This window comes from Suricata suricatta, chromosome 10 (genome assembly GCF_006229205.1).
Source record: "Suricata suricatta isolate VVHF042 chromosome 10, meerkat_22Aug2017_6uvM2_HiC, whole genome shotgun sequence".
Classification (NCBI taxonomy): Eukaryota; Metazoa; Chordata; class Mammalia; order Carnivora; family Herpestidae; genus Suricata; species Suricata suricatta.
Genome location: NC_043709.1, coordinates 91,380,452 through 91,397,583, shown reverse-complemented (window position 1 = coordinate 91,397,583; position 17,132 = coordinate 91,380,452). Strand labels below are relative to the sequence as shown.

Genomic DNA, 17,132 nt, shown 5'->3' with positions numbered 1-17,132 from the left:
CCTAGAATAAAGCAAAGCATTCCTAAGTTTTGAAGTGACAAAAAATACACTAGTGCCAATTGTGGGCACCTTCAACGTTCTGAAAAAATCACTGCCAAAACACCACAGCCTTAGACTGAGCACTTGAGCACGGGGAATGATCACCCACAATCCTGCGGCAAGAGAGAGAAGAACCATTAGCTCAGTTGTGGTCAGAGCACATTGGGGGTCGCGTACTACTCATATCACAAAACATTGCTTGTTTATCAAGTTAAATTTATTAGAAATGCTTGCTCATCTTATGGAACACATGCAGAACAAGTCACTTGCCGTCCAAGGTTTTTACTGTACTTTGTGTTTACCGGTAAATAAGGTTTGACCTTTGTCTCAGACGGGAGACAACTGTAGGTCTCGCCTCCCATAGTAGAAGCCTAGACATAAAATCTGATGTGTAGCAGGTGACACTGAGCATCGAGGTTCTTGGCCCTGAGCAACAATGCTGGCTTTGCCTTACTTCAGTGCTAGGGGAGTTAGCCAGGTTTTCAGCAAGCACAGGACAGTGGCTGGTGCAATTCAGAAAAATGGCTGGAGTAGGTGGAAACACATTCATAGTCTCAGTAAATGTTTAACTTTTATTCCTGCCTAACAGATAGCATATCGCCTGCAAAAATTAAGAGTTAAATATAATTTAATGGAGAAAAGTTACTTAAAATAGAATTGTGACAATTTTAAAACTCCTCTCATGAATACAGAAGGAAAAAGAGTCAGTAAACAAAACAAAAACAGAAACAAAATAAATGAAGTAAGAGCACAGTCTCTTCAACTTAGAGATGGTACATCTATTCCTCCTCCTTCCCAGGTGAAAGCTCCCTGGAGCCCCTGTTGAGATCCGTCAGACTCCAGAGTAAAAGGTAATTTTTGCGCTGAGAGCGCACATCTGATTCACAGAAGCAAGTCTATGCTCCAGACAGGGCAAAGCAGAGTGTATCTAAGTCTTTGATTGCATTAGGTCTCTGGGACACTTGGGCCACTGCCTAAGTGAGTCCTTGGACTTCGTTTTGGTTTAAAAATGGGTGCTGTCTTTGTCTGTTGTGTTCAGCTGCAAGTATTCCAAAGTGCCTTTTTTGTAGCTGGCCACTCGTGTTGGTTTTCGACTTTTTATCCCTGCCGCCTGTCTCTTCTGTAAAGAGTTGGCAATCATGTCAGAAAAGTCGGCTTGCAAGCGCTGCTGATTCTCCCTGGAAAGAGAGTGGGGAGAAAAAAATGGCACTTCTCAGCAATTCACACAGAATACTCCGTAGCTCCAGAACAATCAGTTCAGTTTATCAAAAAGAATGCCTATTTTATTGGATTCTTATGGAATGCTTATTCTGCGCTAAACACTGGGAGTCAGAGGATACAGGATGAGCCTTGTTTTTGACGAGTTTAAAAAAGCTGCCATCCCTGTTTTGTGTGATTGTAGAAAAAGCAGAATATATTTCAAGTGGAAAACTGTATTTTAGTTTCAAAGTGAAAGAGCATGCTGCTTGGATTTAGAAGTGTGGTTAGGTTTACGCAAGCCACTGCAGGGAGGAGAAAAGAAGCCACGACAATGCAAGGCCCCTGCAACACAAGCCTGAGGACTTGGTCCCACACATCCAGGAGTGTGGCTCTTGTCTGGGGAGGTCTTAGAAGGGACGGAATGGACCTGTGGCCCAGGGAGGGTCTGGGGTGTTTTGGCTTCTCTCCAGGCTTGCCATCTATCTGCATCCAGAGTTTAGGGGTCTGCAAGAGAGGGTCTCTCTGCCCCAGCAAAAGCCACAGTAACAGCCATATAACTGATTGCAGCAATGAAATGTACAACTGGATGGTCATTTGAGTCATCTTTAAGGGAACTGAAACCTGTTCGTTAGACCTGAAACCTTATCTTCCTCTTCTCTGGGAGAACACAAGCTCCGTATGAAAACACAGAACCAAGTCCTGGGGCTGGGGGAGTGCCCATTTCCAGAGGCCCGGCAGAGAGCTGTTGGCAGCAGTAGAGATGCAGGTGCCTCTGTGCCCCCAGCATGCTCTATCATGTCCGAACCCATCATGCATGAGGTGAGTGGTCAACTACCCTCCGTTCTGAGCATGTCTGGAACACCCCGTTTCTGGCAGCCAGAGAAGGGAGGTTTCTAACACCTCGTGTACACAGTCCCTGGCTGGCCCCTTATTTAATAGATCATTGCAAATGGGAAAGCTCTTGCCACAGTGAAATGAGTTGTATGTGGTACAGCTGTCAAAGCCCAGACTTCCACTCCCCTGTCCCCTCCCCACTACACCCACCCCTCCCCACTACAACCCCCTCCCCCCTCAGCAGCTTACACAGTAGGAGGCGTTGGCAGGTTGTACTCCTGGTCCTTCACCCCCGTCAGCCAGTAGGTAGTCTCAGTTCCTCTTCCCTAGGGAGACAAGCAAGGTGTGAGCCGCGAAGGCCCGGGAGACCGGTCAGTCCCAGCCCGCCATTCTGGCAAGCAGCCATTTCTATCACTGCCTACATTTCAGCACAGCGCATGTTCCTCATGTGATTCCCATCCTCTCTAGATAGATCTTTATTGCCAAGTGCCTTTTAAAAAATAAGCCCCTCATCCCCCAGACATTTTTTTTTTCAAAGAAGAGTTCTCTTTTTTTCCCAAAGACATTTCAGAATGTCACCACAGCCACATCATAAGAACTCTAAATTTAAAAAAGAAGGAAATTCAGGTACAATCCTGCTCTGCCGAGAAATTCAACTGGTTTTCATCACCCACGTTTTCTTCTGGTCCTTTTTGTCACAAGATCTTGTCACAAAACCTTTGCCAGCTTCCCCATCTTAAGCATATCAATTATAAACACATGTACATCCTAAGAAATGCTTATTAAGTGACATTTGCTGGCCCCATCTGGAGGCTATAAACTGAATGGAAATTTACTGGAAATCCTGTTTTTGCTAGAGCTTGTATTTGAAAAGGAGACAGGGTAGTTATAGCTTTAAACATCATTCATCGTTGGGAAGCCTGGGCGGCTCAGTCGGTTAAGCATCCTACTTCGGCTCAGGTCATGATCTCACGGTTCATGGGTTCAAGCCCCACGTTGGACTCTATGCTGACAGCTCAGAGCCTGGAGCTTGCTTCGGATTCTGTGTCTTCCTTTCTGCCCCTCTCTGGCTCACATTCTGTCTCTCTCAATAATAAATAAACATTACAAATCACTCATCTTTCAAACCAGGAGTTTGCTGGCTGTGTGTCTGGACTGTAGTAATCCAGACACCGCTTCTACTTGGGCAGGAATGTTCTGTATAGAAAGTGTATTTATGGAGGACTCAAAGAGTGAGTGTGGTTATTAGGGGACTTCTACATAAAAGGAGGCTTTTCCAAGTTGCAGTCACAGTGTAAAGGCCAGAAGCACTGTGGCTCCTGGAGACAGGCCATTTTATAGTTGGAAGTTGGCTTCAGACCAATTGTGAATCTAATGCCTTTGAAAAGCAGTCTGAGAGCCACGTGGAGACATCTGGTGGCTCTGGAGGGTAGCGGTTCTGAATGTGAGGAACATGGAGAGGAGAGACTGGTGGTTCTCAGACTTTGGTGTATATCCCAATCACTTAGTGTACGCATTAAGAATACACATTCCTGATCTACATCCACAAAATGTCTTCCTCAGCAAGCCTGGTGGAGAGTCTGGGCATCTACAGTTTAGAATGCACCCAGATGACACTGAATCAGCAGTCTGGGGCCACAGCTGACAATTCACTGGCCCACAGCCTCAGAATGGGAAAGTGATCCCTGCAGAGGAGGTTTTAGAGAGAAGCAGCAGCATCTTGCAGTGAAAGCATGGAAGTGAGTGAGGAGATGGGGGCTTTGAATTAAATAAGTCCCGCCTCACATACCTTAGCTCTTGGCTTTGCATAGGACTTGGAGACCAAGCTCAGATATATGCAGAAGAAATGGTCATGGCATTTTGTAACATATTGGCCCTAGTTCAAAATATTTAAAGGGTTCTGAGTTCACGGTCTTTGGCGGTGGCTTCTCCTACAGGGGATAATGGGTGGTCACCGTGGGGAGCGCAGAAAAGATTTCTTCATCTTCATGCTCCTTAACATTATTGACCATTGGATGTCCATTCTCCAAGGAGATGGCCCACAGGGTGAATGCTTTTTCTGAGTCCTCTGTCTGTGGGTCCCTTACCTTTAAGTATGTTTCCCCTCTCACTTCGTATAGGAACTGGCATTCAGTTCTCTTCAGGATGGCTATTGTGGAGCCGCTCACATGAATTCTCAAGGCTGGAAATGCAGAACGGATCAATGAGAATCTCAACCATTTTGAAGGCTATGATACAAACACGTTTGCTGCCACTTGATTCAGGACATTTGTTACAGATGCTCTAGACAGCTGAGATAGTTTAGCGAAAGAACGCTGAAAGGTACAATCAGTGAGAAAAATACTATCACACATGGGATGAAAGAGGGTCTGGCCCTGTTTTGGGGGGTCCTGAGTGAAGGGGCTTCTCGGGTTGTGCTCCACAGGCTCTCACTCTAGCTCAGAGCGGTAGCCCTGCACCTTGTCTCGGATTTAGTTTGTGGTACTGACCTGGCCAGCTGGAATTTGGGTTTGGGTCCCTGTGTAGAAGTTCTAAGAAGCAGCTTATGTGTGGGCAGCAAGGTAGAGATTCAGGAGGGAGTTAGAGGGTCATGATTTGCTTAAGTCTTGCTCTTTGGGGATACTATTATCCTTCTCACAAACAGTTGGGAAGACATTCCCAGTCACAGTCCACCATTGGTGCAGCACTTTCCTGCAGTGGGTGCCACAGAGCATAACAGTAAGAATAATGGCAGTCCTATGTTGTACGCTGCCATGTATCAGACGCTTCACGTACATGCTTCACGTACATCACATCAACTCCTTCTGAAACCCTTCCAGCAAGCTTGGTATCCCATCCTCAATTTATTTCTTCAACCCCCTGTTGCCTAGAAAGATGAGTAGATTCCTCTCCAGTTTACATAGAGAGTGATTTGTGTCATTATAATTGTAACCAAATCTGTCTGGCCCCAACCTTACTCTCTCCTTTCCCCAATGATTTCCTAGTACAAACCAGTAGCAGGTTGTTGGGGCAGTGCCAAAATACAACTCTACCACCTGTGTTTTTGTAAGCACCACCCATGCCTATCAAAGCTTTCTTTCTCTCATTTTTAAAGTTTTATTTTTTATATATTTATTTATTTTTGAGAAAGAGTGCGAGCAAAGGAGGGGCAGAGAGAGAAGGAGACAGAATCCAATGCAGGCTAGATTCTGAGCTGTGAGCACAGAGCCCTACACAGGCCTGAACCCATGAACCATGAAATTACGACCTGAGCCAAAGTTGGATGCATAACTGACTGAGCCACCCAGGTGCCCCTCTTTCTCTCTTGTATATATTTCTGTTACTATCACTGTCACCAGTATTTATTGAGCATCTACTATATGTAGCTCATGATGCCTCTGCCCTACCAGGCAGATGAAATATAGGCTTCTGCATATAATAAATACTTATATTTGGGGCACCTGGAGGGCTCAGTCGATTAAGGATCTGACCTTGGCTCAGGTCATGATCACATGGTTAGTGGGTTTGAGCCCAGTGTCGGGCTCTGTGCTGACATTCAGAGCCTGGAGCCTGCTTTGGATTCTCTGTCTTCTTCTCTCTCAGTCCCTTCCCATTCACATTGTCTGTCTGTCTCTCAAAAATAAATACAATACACATAAAAAATTTTTTAAATAAGTAAAAAATAAATAAATACTTATATTTTTCTTTACTAAAGCCAATTCTCAGGAAAACAAAAGAGAAAGAGGAAAATGAACCAGTGTATGCTCCCTATCTAGCCCACTGAATTTTTTTTTTAACTTGGGTGGATCTGTACTAACTTTCATAACTATTCCAAGTAGAGCACGGCTGAATGCATTGCAAATGAACCCAAACTCATGAAACAGTCTACTACTGAGCTAAAAAAAGGAGAATACAATAATTCTCAGTAAATGGTAACAACAAGAGCAAATGCAGCGAGGACTGCGTGGACACAGGCTCATGTCCCGTCAGTGGGAAAGGTTATTCCTTCATCTCACTGGCACTTTGTATCTCCTTACTGCGCAGGTTATTTTGTAATTCCCCTCTGCTGGAAAACACAAACTTCCTCTAAGAAAAGCAATCTTCTTTCTTACGGAGGCCAGTGGATTCCATCCTAGAGGCTGTGTTGACGGTATCTCCAAATAGGCAATAACGAGGCATCTTGATTCCCACAACTCCAGCAGCACAGGGACCTGAAATGCACAGAAAGCAGGAAGTGGGGGTGGCAGAAATCACGTGTGGAATTAAGTTGGGCAGGCCTCTTCTCAGGGTCACAGTGTTAAATCTTTCATTTTAATAGAAGTGGCTGGCAGTATGAAATGGGAGTTGTTGCTTTTGTTTTAAATGGATGTATTCAATGAGGAAAATATCGTTGTAACAAGACAAGCTTCTAGAAAGCGTTTTGCTCTAGCACAGAAAAGTACAGAACAAGAAGATATCCAGAGATCCGGGCTGCAAAGGTAGAAAGTCCTTTTTAATATTTTCAGTAGAAGACTCTCAGGAAGAACGAAGACTCTCCCAAACCACACTTTCCTGAGCTCTGAAGTGCTGGAGGGCTTGGTACACTGGAAGGCTCAATGGCCAAATTTTGTTTTATTTTATTTTTATTTATGTGGAGAAGCATTTCTTGGCCTGGTGACCCATTGATGGAGAACTCAGAAGACAAGGACTTGGCATAATCATCCCTGAGCACTTCACGCATCCGTGGGATGCAGCGGGATGGGGGTGGGGAGGGCTGAGGCACAAGGGCATTCTAAGGAGAATAGAGAATACAGAAACCAAGGCAGGACTGGGCACAGCAGGGAGTAGGCGGGGAAGAAGGGTTGTTAACCAAGCATTTCTGTGTAACGACTGAATGCAGGGAGTGACACATTTTAGAAGTTCGAGATGAACCCAGAAACGGCAAAGCTGGATTTCTGGTAGCTATTGATTTTCTAGCTGGCTTATTGGGTTTTGATCTGTATGTGTTTCTTTGTAGATGTATCCTACAGATTCTCTGATCACAAACGTTGAAACAGAATAAAAATACTGAATCTTCTTTTGAGTGCCGAGCCCTTCTTTGTTAGGTTCAATGCAAAACAACACAAAATAACCAACCAAAAAACAAACAAAAACACACAATAACAGAACAACCTACAGAAAGAAGGGAGCAATAGAGGCTGTGACATGGTCAGAAGATCTCTGACCTGTGCCTTCCGTGTGCTAGGTCTAGTTACAGGTGACCTTTCACTTCAGAAATGGAGTAGATAAAGCTGGGGAGGGGCCTGGTAGCAGAAAATTCCTGCAGATATTAAGTGTTGTTTTCAACTATCGGTATTTAACTGCAAACTCTTAATTTCTTAGGGCTAAACCTCTCCAGGTACGTGTGCCTAATATCTACTCTCTTTCCAGCCCAATGTGGGGGCATGTGGGCCCTGGCGCTCAGCTCAGGTAGTGAGTTGGTCACACGAAAAGAGATGGCTAAGAACCAGGGCTCCATCCTCTTTGACTTGGATAAGTCAGCCCTGCTGCTGTCCCTTAGGCCTGGCATTTTATGATGGGTCAGAAAAGGGACCCCTTGCCATTGCTGGCTCAGGAAATATACGAGAAGTTCCCTCATGTGTACATGGAAACATCCATGATGTGGACATGATTGGGGAAGAGTGAACATGGCAGAAATTTTTACCTTCTATTTCCTGTTACTTTGAGAATCTCACTGGTCCATTACTAAATCAAGAAATATTTATTGCCAGGCTCTGGGCTAGGCACTGCGGATACAGGATGACATTTGCAAATGGAGTGGTCTGGTCCTTGCCACAAAGTCTAGAGAGATCTTGGGTTTTCTGAACTTTGAGTCTTCTGTGAGCCTTCGAGGACAGAAAAAAGCAATCGCAAGAAAGTATAGGGAGGTGTGATTTAACACAAGAAAAGATGGCTAAATAATTATAACTATCGAATGACAGAGTGAGTTGGCTTTGGAAACTGAGTTTTCAGGGAATCCTGGGATTATTCTTAAAGTAGTTGTATTATTTATTGTCTTGGAACCTATAAAGATAATTTGTGCCTTATAAAGGATTAATCCAGATGACTTCTGAGTTCTCTCCAACTAGATTTTTCTATAACATTTGTAGCTCATGTTCTCAAATCTCTACATTCCAGACTGAGTATCTTTTACAATCTTTGAAGTGATCCATGTACTTTCGGTACTACTGAGGGAGGGTGGGAAGGACATAAGTGCCTTTCATTATAGAAATTTTACAGCTATTTTTTTCCCTGTAGATAATCTAATCCATGAAAGATACTATAATAGTTTAGTGGAAAAGACTACACAGAATTTGGGGGCAGGGGAAAGGGAGAGAAAGGGGAGGAAATAAATAATAAATATGGGGACTTAAATAGGAAGAGGTCTGGAGGCTGTTATTTCAGTCTGTGGCTGGCATTTATCATTCAAGGAGTCAAAGATGCTGTAAAAGGTGTCATTCCCTAGAACTTTCGGAGGACTGCCTCATTATGTCAGGATATGTAATGGGATGTCATATTCAGCAGACAGATTCAAGAGTAAACTTCATGTGAAATCAATCACATCAGAAGACCCTTTATCCTTTCTTGTTTAGTTGGTGCACAGAAGTTCATATGGTTCCCATTTGCTACAATGCTTAACTCCATACCAGAATGAACGCCAATGCGAATCCATATTGGGAGACCGGGAAGATGTTCCAGTTCGAAGGTCCCCATGAAGCTGAGGATATCCAAGGCCATCTTGGCAATGTCTATTGCATGCCTATTGCCATTCCTCTTAGGCAAACCACTGGCCACCATGTAGGCATCACCAATGGTTTCCACCTATGGAAATAGTTTCTCATTAGTGATTCTATCCCTTCAGAAGGCACAAGATATTAAAAACAAGTAGGTGACTGCATATCAAAACAAAAGCTTTTGAGACCCCAGTCTGAGCACAGCCCTGTATTCTTTTTCTGGGACTAGTTCAAGACCAGATCTATGCAAACTTCTTCATGGTTTTATAGTCTAGTTAAATGAATGATAAATAATTTTGACCATACGAGAGTACTTTATAATAATATAAATCATTTAGATGTGGTAACAAGTCTACAATGTTTACATTATTGTCTGAATGATGGTATATATCCTTTAATTACCAGGAAATTCATGTTTAGCACTTAACATTTTATTTTTCATATCCTATTCGACCGAAAACAATTGTAGGTTCCTCCAAGATATAATGCACATTCTTAAAGTATGGTGATTCTAACACTCTTCTTGTAATAAGTAAATTTGTATCAGCATTCTATAAACATTATTCTTTGATAAATGACCTACCTCTCTTTTAATTTTAATGGTCATATAGTTCACATCTGTTGACTAGTTAACTTCTCTTTGCCAAACATCTCTACAAGGCATAACCATTTTCTCTCCAACAAGAACTGTTGTTAATATGGCTTACTGGCCTACATAGGGTGAAGCTGGATCTAAGACAAACCCTAAAAGGGACATCCTCGCTATGGGTAATAACCGTTATGACAGGTCGTTATGAGTGACCCTTACACTTTACTTGAGGATACAGTATTTCAGGTATACGGTTTATTTCAATAGTTTTCACAATAAACCCACAGAGTTAGGTGTTATTATCATATGATTTTACAGATAGGTAAAGTTAAATATATTTTAGGAGGTCACAGTTAGGTAGGGCCAAGTGGGATTTGAATGAAGAGCTCTATTTCTAAAGTTATTTGCTCCCTATGCTCTGCTATTTTCCCAACATGAAAATGAGGGAATTCAATTGTCCTTTACTCTTCTGGCTCAGGCAGTATTAGCCCCAAATGGTCAGCCCACTTGTTAGGTGACAGATCCAGCTTTGAACTTAGAGTATTCTCCCTGTTTTTCTTTAGTCTTCTTTGAATGATGCTTAGTCTTTCAACAACAACAACAACAACAGATTCCTATTCTACTTGTTATATAACTCCAGTGTTTTCTCTGCTTCATGTGCAGTCAGTCTAAACACTGTCCATTTTTTTAAAAGTTGATTTGAAAATACTAAATTTAGTGGCCAAAATTCATTCCTGAGGAACTTTATGTTGTTTCCTTCATAGGTTTCTTAAAGTCATGTGGGCATGTTGACTTCTGACCCTTCATATTATTTCACTTCCTTTCATTTTTAGCTCATGTTCAACCATGAATTCATTAAATCTTAGAGAGGATAAGAAGTGAGTAATAATAGGAACCAACCAACTCTGGCTCTGCTGACATGGGCAGTACAATCATTTCAGCCTGGAGGGTGAAGCGGTTACCTTATACACATCGTGGTGATCAAGAATGTGGTCAAAACTCTTATAGATGTCATTGAGCATGTCTACCACTTCCATGGGGGTGCTGTATTTGCAGATGGTGGTAAAACCTACAATGTCACTGAAGTAGATTGTAACTTCCTCATACAATTCAGGCTCCACAATGCCTTTCTCCTTCAGAGACTTGACCACCAGCCTAGATGAAGAAGGGAATAAATGTCTTCAACTTCAGTAATTTTTTCTTATCTTACATAATTCTTTGAGACAGTAGTAATTGTCCACAAGGCATTCTAGAATTTGGGATTTCCACTGAAAGGGGTGAATAGGAAGCAAAGATGGACTGCACATCCTGAATATAGGAATAGAATACACATAAACACATATGACACATGTATTTGAACTCAGATGTATATATGCAAGTTTAGCATTAACTTAGTACTTGATGATTAAACTCTAATATGCAGGTACATATAAATCTCATACCTACACAACCCTCATAGTAAGTATACATACTTGCCCACTTTTTATCACTTTCCTGACAGCCAGCTTCTTCTAGATGTAGCTCTATATCCAGAAGCTGAGGGGAGAGTGTCATTAATCTAAGAATCTAAGCTGTCAGATCTGGCTTTTTCATCAGAGCCAAGGGCTTTGCATCCCAAGTGTATTTAACATGGTGTTGTTTCATTCACTATAAAGGAACAATGCACTTAAAAACTAACTTTGATATATTCTGAACAAAAATTTATTTGATATATTTTTGGGTCTTTTAGAAAGCAAAGTCAGTCACCATAGAAACAAATTAAAATTACGGCAAAACTGCAAGTCAAATAAAAGCAACTTTGAATATCTTTGCTATCAGACTCAGAATTTAGACAGACCTATAAGAAGGAACTGCACACCACACTTCCTTGATGTGGCAAGTTGTCTTTTCACTGAGAAAATGGAGTGGGACCGACATGTGTGAGGATGGGTGCTCCCTGTCTGCCCCGGCCTGGCTCTGTAAAGGACTCAGGTATGGAACCGTTACTATCAGAACGTGGCCGCGGGGAGGTGCCATAGAGGTCACTGAGAACCCTGAGGCCTAAAAAGTATGACTTTCACAAGGTCCCACAGCCGCTAAGGGCAGAACCAGTCCTAGAACATGGCAACATCCCATCTTTCAATCTTTTTATCACCCGGCATCTCCTCCATGACCCAGACCTGGGATATTCATCGAGACGGGGACCCTCTGGAGATATGCCAATTGTGTCGAAAGAGAAACGTGTACCATTCTCCCAGAAGAAGCTCATTAACCACAAGGACAGGCAACACTCATTTTGAGACCCTCCAAAGCATTGAGGGAGTTTTTTCAATCAGTGTGATGAAAAAGCCTGGGACCTTTGAGAAATACCCCATTTGTCTGGCTGGTTGGATTCTCAGGGGGCACTTCTGGGGTGTTTCTCTTGACATGCCCAGTAGAAGGGTGCAACTTTTTTGAAGGACACATAAATAGGACACATAAATGATAAAATAGGATATTTCACCATCTTTGCCCTTCATGTTACTGCTTATATCTGAAAAGTCATATCAGCATGGGAAATAGTGCGCAGAGAGAGGAACTAATGTTGGTAGATAAGTGAAGGGCTGTGACTTAACACAGTGAGCTTTGGTAACAGGCTGTTGCTGATACAGATTACCAAACACAGTAAATGTCTTAGAAAGCCTTCCCACAAGAAGAAAGAACTTCTATTTTAATGTCTCAAAACCCAAGAGGCGCTGTTTAAGTGGCTAAGTAGAATCTGGTTCCTACATGCAGTCTTAGTTTATTAACAATTTTGCTGTAAATATTCCTTTTTGATTCTTCTAGTTATTGTTCATGTACATTTTATTTTATTATTAAACTTTTTTTTAATATTTAATTTTGAGAGAGAGAGAGACAGAGCTTGAACAGGGAAGAAGCAGAAAAAGAGGGAGCCATCAGCGCAGAGCCCAATGCAGGGCTCAAACCCACAGACTGTGAGATCATGACTTGAGCCGAAGTCAGTTGCCCAACTGACTGAGCCACCCAGGTGCCCCTGTTCATGTACATTTTAATTTTCTTTTACAAATATACTTTTATATAAATTATCAGACAGGTGCCCTGGAGTCACGGTGTATTGCAGTTATTGAAGAGATTTGTGTTATATAACCTGTGGCAATCCAAGAAAACATCTACCCGTGGAGATGAAAAATAGAGCATAGGGAATATAGTTAATCCTATTGTGGTAATAACATCATATGGTGACAGATGGTGACATCGCTTATGGCAGCGAGCAGAGTAATACACAGAATCTCAAATCACTCTTTTGTACACCTGACACTAATATAACACTGTATGTCAACTATACTCAACAATTAAAACAAACCAACCAAAGATCTACCATCTAGTGATAGAGGTGGCTCATTATAGCAAAGGTAAGATAAAAATCTGAGGTGGTGAGCCAGCTGTTTCAAATCATCTGAGTAACCGTATTGGTTAAAACCACGGATGATGACACCCTGGGAAAGGCAGCCAGATTATCTGGATGTTGTTTTTGTTACAAGTCAGCACTAAAGGCCAGGCAAGGAGTCATGCGTCTTCCCCCTAGCATTTACGAAGCTCTGACAGGAATTGCCATCTCTGATGGAAATATGAAGAGCTGCAGCCCATTTCCAGGGCACCACTCCCAGGCTGCTCCTCGGCATTCTGAGGACACACAGGTCCTGCAGGAGGCCCCCTTCTAGCACCAATGACTGAACAGAGCATGTATGTAACTCCTCCCCTCGTTTCTCGGGCTTGTCAAAGAGAAACTGCTTCTTTATTGAGAAAACAGCTCATATAATCTCAAAATCATCCTTTTGCTAATGTAGAGCTGATATTCTAAAAAAACTTTTTTATATTTATTTATTTTTGAGAGACAGAGAGAGACAGTGCAAGCAGGGGAAGGGCCAGAGAGAGAGGGAGACACAGAATCTGAAGCAGGCTCCAGGCTCTGAGCTGTCAGCCCAGAGCCCGACGTGAGGCTCAAACCCACGAACTGTGAGATCATGACCTGAGCTGAAGCCGGACGCTTAACAAACTGAGCCACCCAGGCGCCCCCTAGAGCTGATATTCTAAATGAAACATGGGTTCAAAATAAAACAATAACGAATATAAGTTATAATTAAAAGTCATAGCTATTGTGTATGATAATAATAACCATGGATATTTCAGACTCTGTGCTAAGTACCTTGTATCCTGAGCATTATTCAGGAAATTCTTAGGCCAGCCTGTGAGGTACATAAGAATCTGAGGTTTGGATCATGTAGGTAATTGTACATTGGTAGCGGGTGGTGGAAACATGGGCTGAATTCAGGCCGAGCTGACCTTGGCTTCCCTGATTTCACTCACTGCTGGACTGTCCAGCTTAGGCTTCCTCTAACAGAAGAGTTTATTCTACTTGACTGAGAAGACGTTACTGCTTGCTTGTGACAGGTAAGGGCCCCTTGGCTCAAGTCTGTTTTCTAGCTCCACATTTTAATTTCTTGCTTCTCTTAAACTTCCTTAGTTATTATCTGAGTACCAACACCCATAAAACTTTAAACTGTGCAGGGATTTCAACCTTACTTCCCCTCTGTTATGTCATGGCTGTGATACTGTTTCACAAATTGGGGGCCAGCCCATTGGTGCCTCTGTAATGAGGCACCTGATCTGTGGCCTCACCTCCTCCACTGACGACTGCTTATAATATAACGACTATAATAATGTAACAACTGCTACTCCTTATAATTTGGCTTCTACTTTGAGGTGGAAAGAGAAAAAGAAATGGGTACTTAGTGCCTGCAGGTGCCCTGATAGCTCATAGAATCCAGAGGAAAGTTTTAATTTCTATTTTGAGATTAAAGAAAGACAGGCAGTGACCTGCCACGGCTCCCAGACTTCGTAAAAGTGGCAAAGAGGTGTCAGAACCTTGGCCGCTCTAACTACTGCCCATGCTCGTTCTGGGGCAAGACACACCCCGTTGAAAACAACCTTTCTCAGAGAACCTGAGTGGCTCAGTCAGTTGAATGTCCAACTTCAGCTCAGGTCATGATCTCACAGATTCATAGGTTCGAGCCCTGTGTCAGGCTCTGTGCTGACAGCTAAGAGCCTGGAGCCTGCTTCGGATTCTGTGTCTCCCTCTCTCTCTGACCCTCCCCTGCTCACACTGTCTCTGTCTCTCAAAAATAAATAAAAAAAATTAAAAAAATTTTTAAATGAATAAATGTTAAAAATATTTTAATTTAAAAAGAAAATAATCTTTTTCTTCTAAATATTTACAGTACAAACCAGAACAAGCCTTGGCAAGGTGTGTGTGTGTGTGTGTGTGTGTGTGTGTGTGTATATATATATATATATATATATATATCTTAATTTTTTTATGTTTATTTATTATTGAGACAGAGAGAAACAGAGCATGAATGGGAGAGGGGCAGAGAGAGAGGGAGACATAGAATGTGAAGCAGACTCCAGGCTCTGAGGTGTCAGCATAGAGCCTGACGCGGGGCTTGAACCCACAAACCGTGAGATCATGACCTGAGCCGAAGTCAGATGCTTAACTGACTGAGCCACCCAGGTGTCCCAAAGTCGGGTTTGTTCCCTTTATTTATTATTTTAATGTTTATTTATTTTTGAAAGAGAGAGAGAATGTGAGCAGGGTAGGGACAGACGGAGAAGGAAACCAAAGAGTTATGTATATTTTTTTAACTCAATAATCCGTTGAAGAATGTGCAGAAGGGAACAATCCTATATAGATACAAAGGGAAGAAAACAGTACTAGACAAAAGTGCTGACACGTTCAGCGATAAGGAAGAAGGCAGACTGTGGCGTCATGAGAAACTACATCAGCAGGAGGACTTTTCTTGCCTTGGGAGCAACATAAAGTTGAGTCTGTCAGCTCTGTCCCTCTCTGCCTTGTACAGCTGCGTCCTTTCCTCCACCAGATGTTCCAGGTTTCGAGAATACAGCTGTAGACGTCGGATCAAGGTGTCCATATAACTTTCATTTTTTTGGTCGTGAAATAGGCTATAGGTAGTAATAAAGAGTTGTAACAAATTATTAGAAAAGCATAAACATCCAGTAAAAGAGTCGACAAATATGAGTAAAAAGTCAGTAAGACAAAGAACAAAATAAAAATGGCCAACACATGTTTAAAAAAAATTAGCCTCAGGAAAAATTAAAGAAATAGAAATAGACCTATTTTTTAAGTTTATTTATTTGTTTTGAGAGACAGAGAGAGAGAGAGAGAGAGAGAGAATCCCAAGTAGGCTCCGTGCTGTCAATGAGGAGCCAGACGCAAGGCTCGACCTTACATTCCGTGAGATCATGACCTGAGCTGAAACCAAGAGTCGGTCACTTAACCGACTAAGCCGCCCAGGCACCCCTAGAAATAGACATAAGATTTTGTAAAAAGAAAACCAAATGTTAGAATAATGGTAAACAATAGAGGTAAGAAGAAAAAACATCCACTATGACCTTCCTGGAGGGCAGTCTGACAAAACGTATCGCAAACTTTGAGAGTGCACACACTGATCAGTCCACCAGCACTACTTCTAGGAACGAGCTGCAGGTAAAGTGCTGAAAGGGAACTACAAAAAAAGTCACAGATCAGAGCCTTTGTAGTAGCAAGCAAAATAACCCAAATGAGTAACAAAATGCAATTTAAAATATTATGATGCAGTGGAATATTAATGTATTGTTAAATACAAATTAGAATAAAGATACAGAAAGATGCCACCTCTATATTAAGTAAAAAAAAGCTGATAAAACAGCAAAAATTATAATTTTTAATTTTTGAAACCAGTAGCCATCTATTGATCAATGGGTGATGTTTTTCCTTTGCATGCTATTCCTATTTTCTAAAATTTTAACAATGATTGATGATAAAGGGAGAATCTTTTTTTTAAGGCTCTAGAAGTGATAAATACAGGTATGAGAGAAGGGCCAAGAAAAGCAAATCTTGGCGTTCTATTGTCTCCTTAGAACTAAAAGCTTGGGTTCTCTGCTTTTGACTGTGTCTCCCTCTGCTGCTCCCTCTCTCACGCTCTGTCTCTGTCTCTCTCTCTCTCAAAAATAAATAACATTAAAAAAATAAAAAATAAATAAAACAAGAAAGGGGCGCCTGGGTGGCTCAGTCAGCTAAGTATCCAACTTCGGCTCAGGTCATATCTCACTGTTTGTGGGTTGGACCCCCATGTCAGGCTCTGTGTTGACAGCTCAAAGCCTGGAGCCTGTTTCTGATTCTGTGTCTCCTTCTGCCCCTCCTCCCCACATAAATAAATAAATAAACACTAAACGAATTAAAAAAAAAAAAAAAAAAAAAGAAAGAAAAAACAAAGCTTGGGTCCTAAAGCAAAAATCCTAACTCTGGGTGATCTTGTTAGGCCAAGGACACTTAGACAAGATGCCAACTTTGTGCAACACTGGGACGCACTGCGAGCCTTGGAGCAGAGCTCGGTCAGGAGGTACCCTGTAAGGCTGTTCCGCCACTGAAGGGGTTGAATAAATCCCACTGTTTCATTATTACAACAGCAATTTAAGTTACCATTTCTGCCCTCAAGGAGTAGATGGCCTCCATCATAATCCCCTGGGGTGGGGAGGGATGTTTGTTAAAATTTCAATACATTTCTGAGTCTATCACAGACCTACATTACTGGATACTGCCAGGTCTGAGATTATGAAACGGGATTCTTTAACAAGTTCCCGAGGGGGGATTTTCCTTGAAGCCACTAGAGTCTAGTCGGGTGAGGGAGCAGGTGTAAGGA

The 17,132-nt window shown here is 42.2% G+C and overlaps 1 protein-coding gene across 2 annotated transcripts in view; it reads right to left on the bottom strand.

Moving 5' to 3' along the window:
- Positions 1 to 234: 234 nt before the first annotated feature.
- GUCY2C (guanylate cyclase 2C) overlaps positions 235 to 17,132 on the bottom strand; it is a 113,818-nt gene continuing 96,920 nt past the window's right edge. For both annotated transcript variants that reach the window (XM_029955695.1, XM_029955694.1), the window contains 7 exons: positions 15,235 to 15,393; positions 10,356 to 10,548; positions 8,718 to 8,892; positions 6,165 to 6,263; positions 4,161 to 4,255; positions 2,323 to 2,399; positions 235 to 1,217 (listed from right to left, as the gene is read on the bottom strand). In XM_029955695.1, coding sequence (XP_029811555.1) covers positions 1,043 to 1,217; positions 2,323 to 2,399; positions 4,161 to 4,255; positions 6,165 to 6,263; positions 8,718 to 8,892; positions 10,356 to 10,548; positions 15,235 to 15,393 — 973 coding nt within the window. In that variant the 3' untranslated portion in view covers positions 235 to 1,042. The remainder of the gene's footprint in view (positions 1,218 to 2,322; positions 2,400 to 4,160; positions 4,256 to 6,164; positions 6,264 to 8,717; positions 8,893 to 10,355; positions 10,549 to 15,234; positions 15,394 to 17,132) is intronic.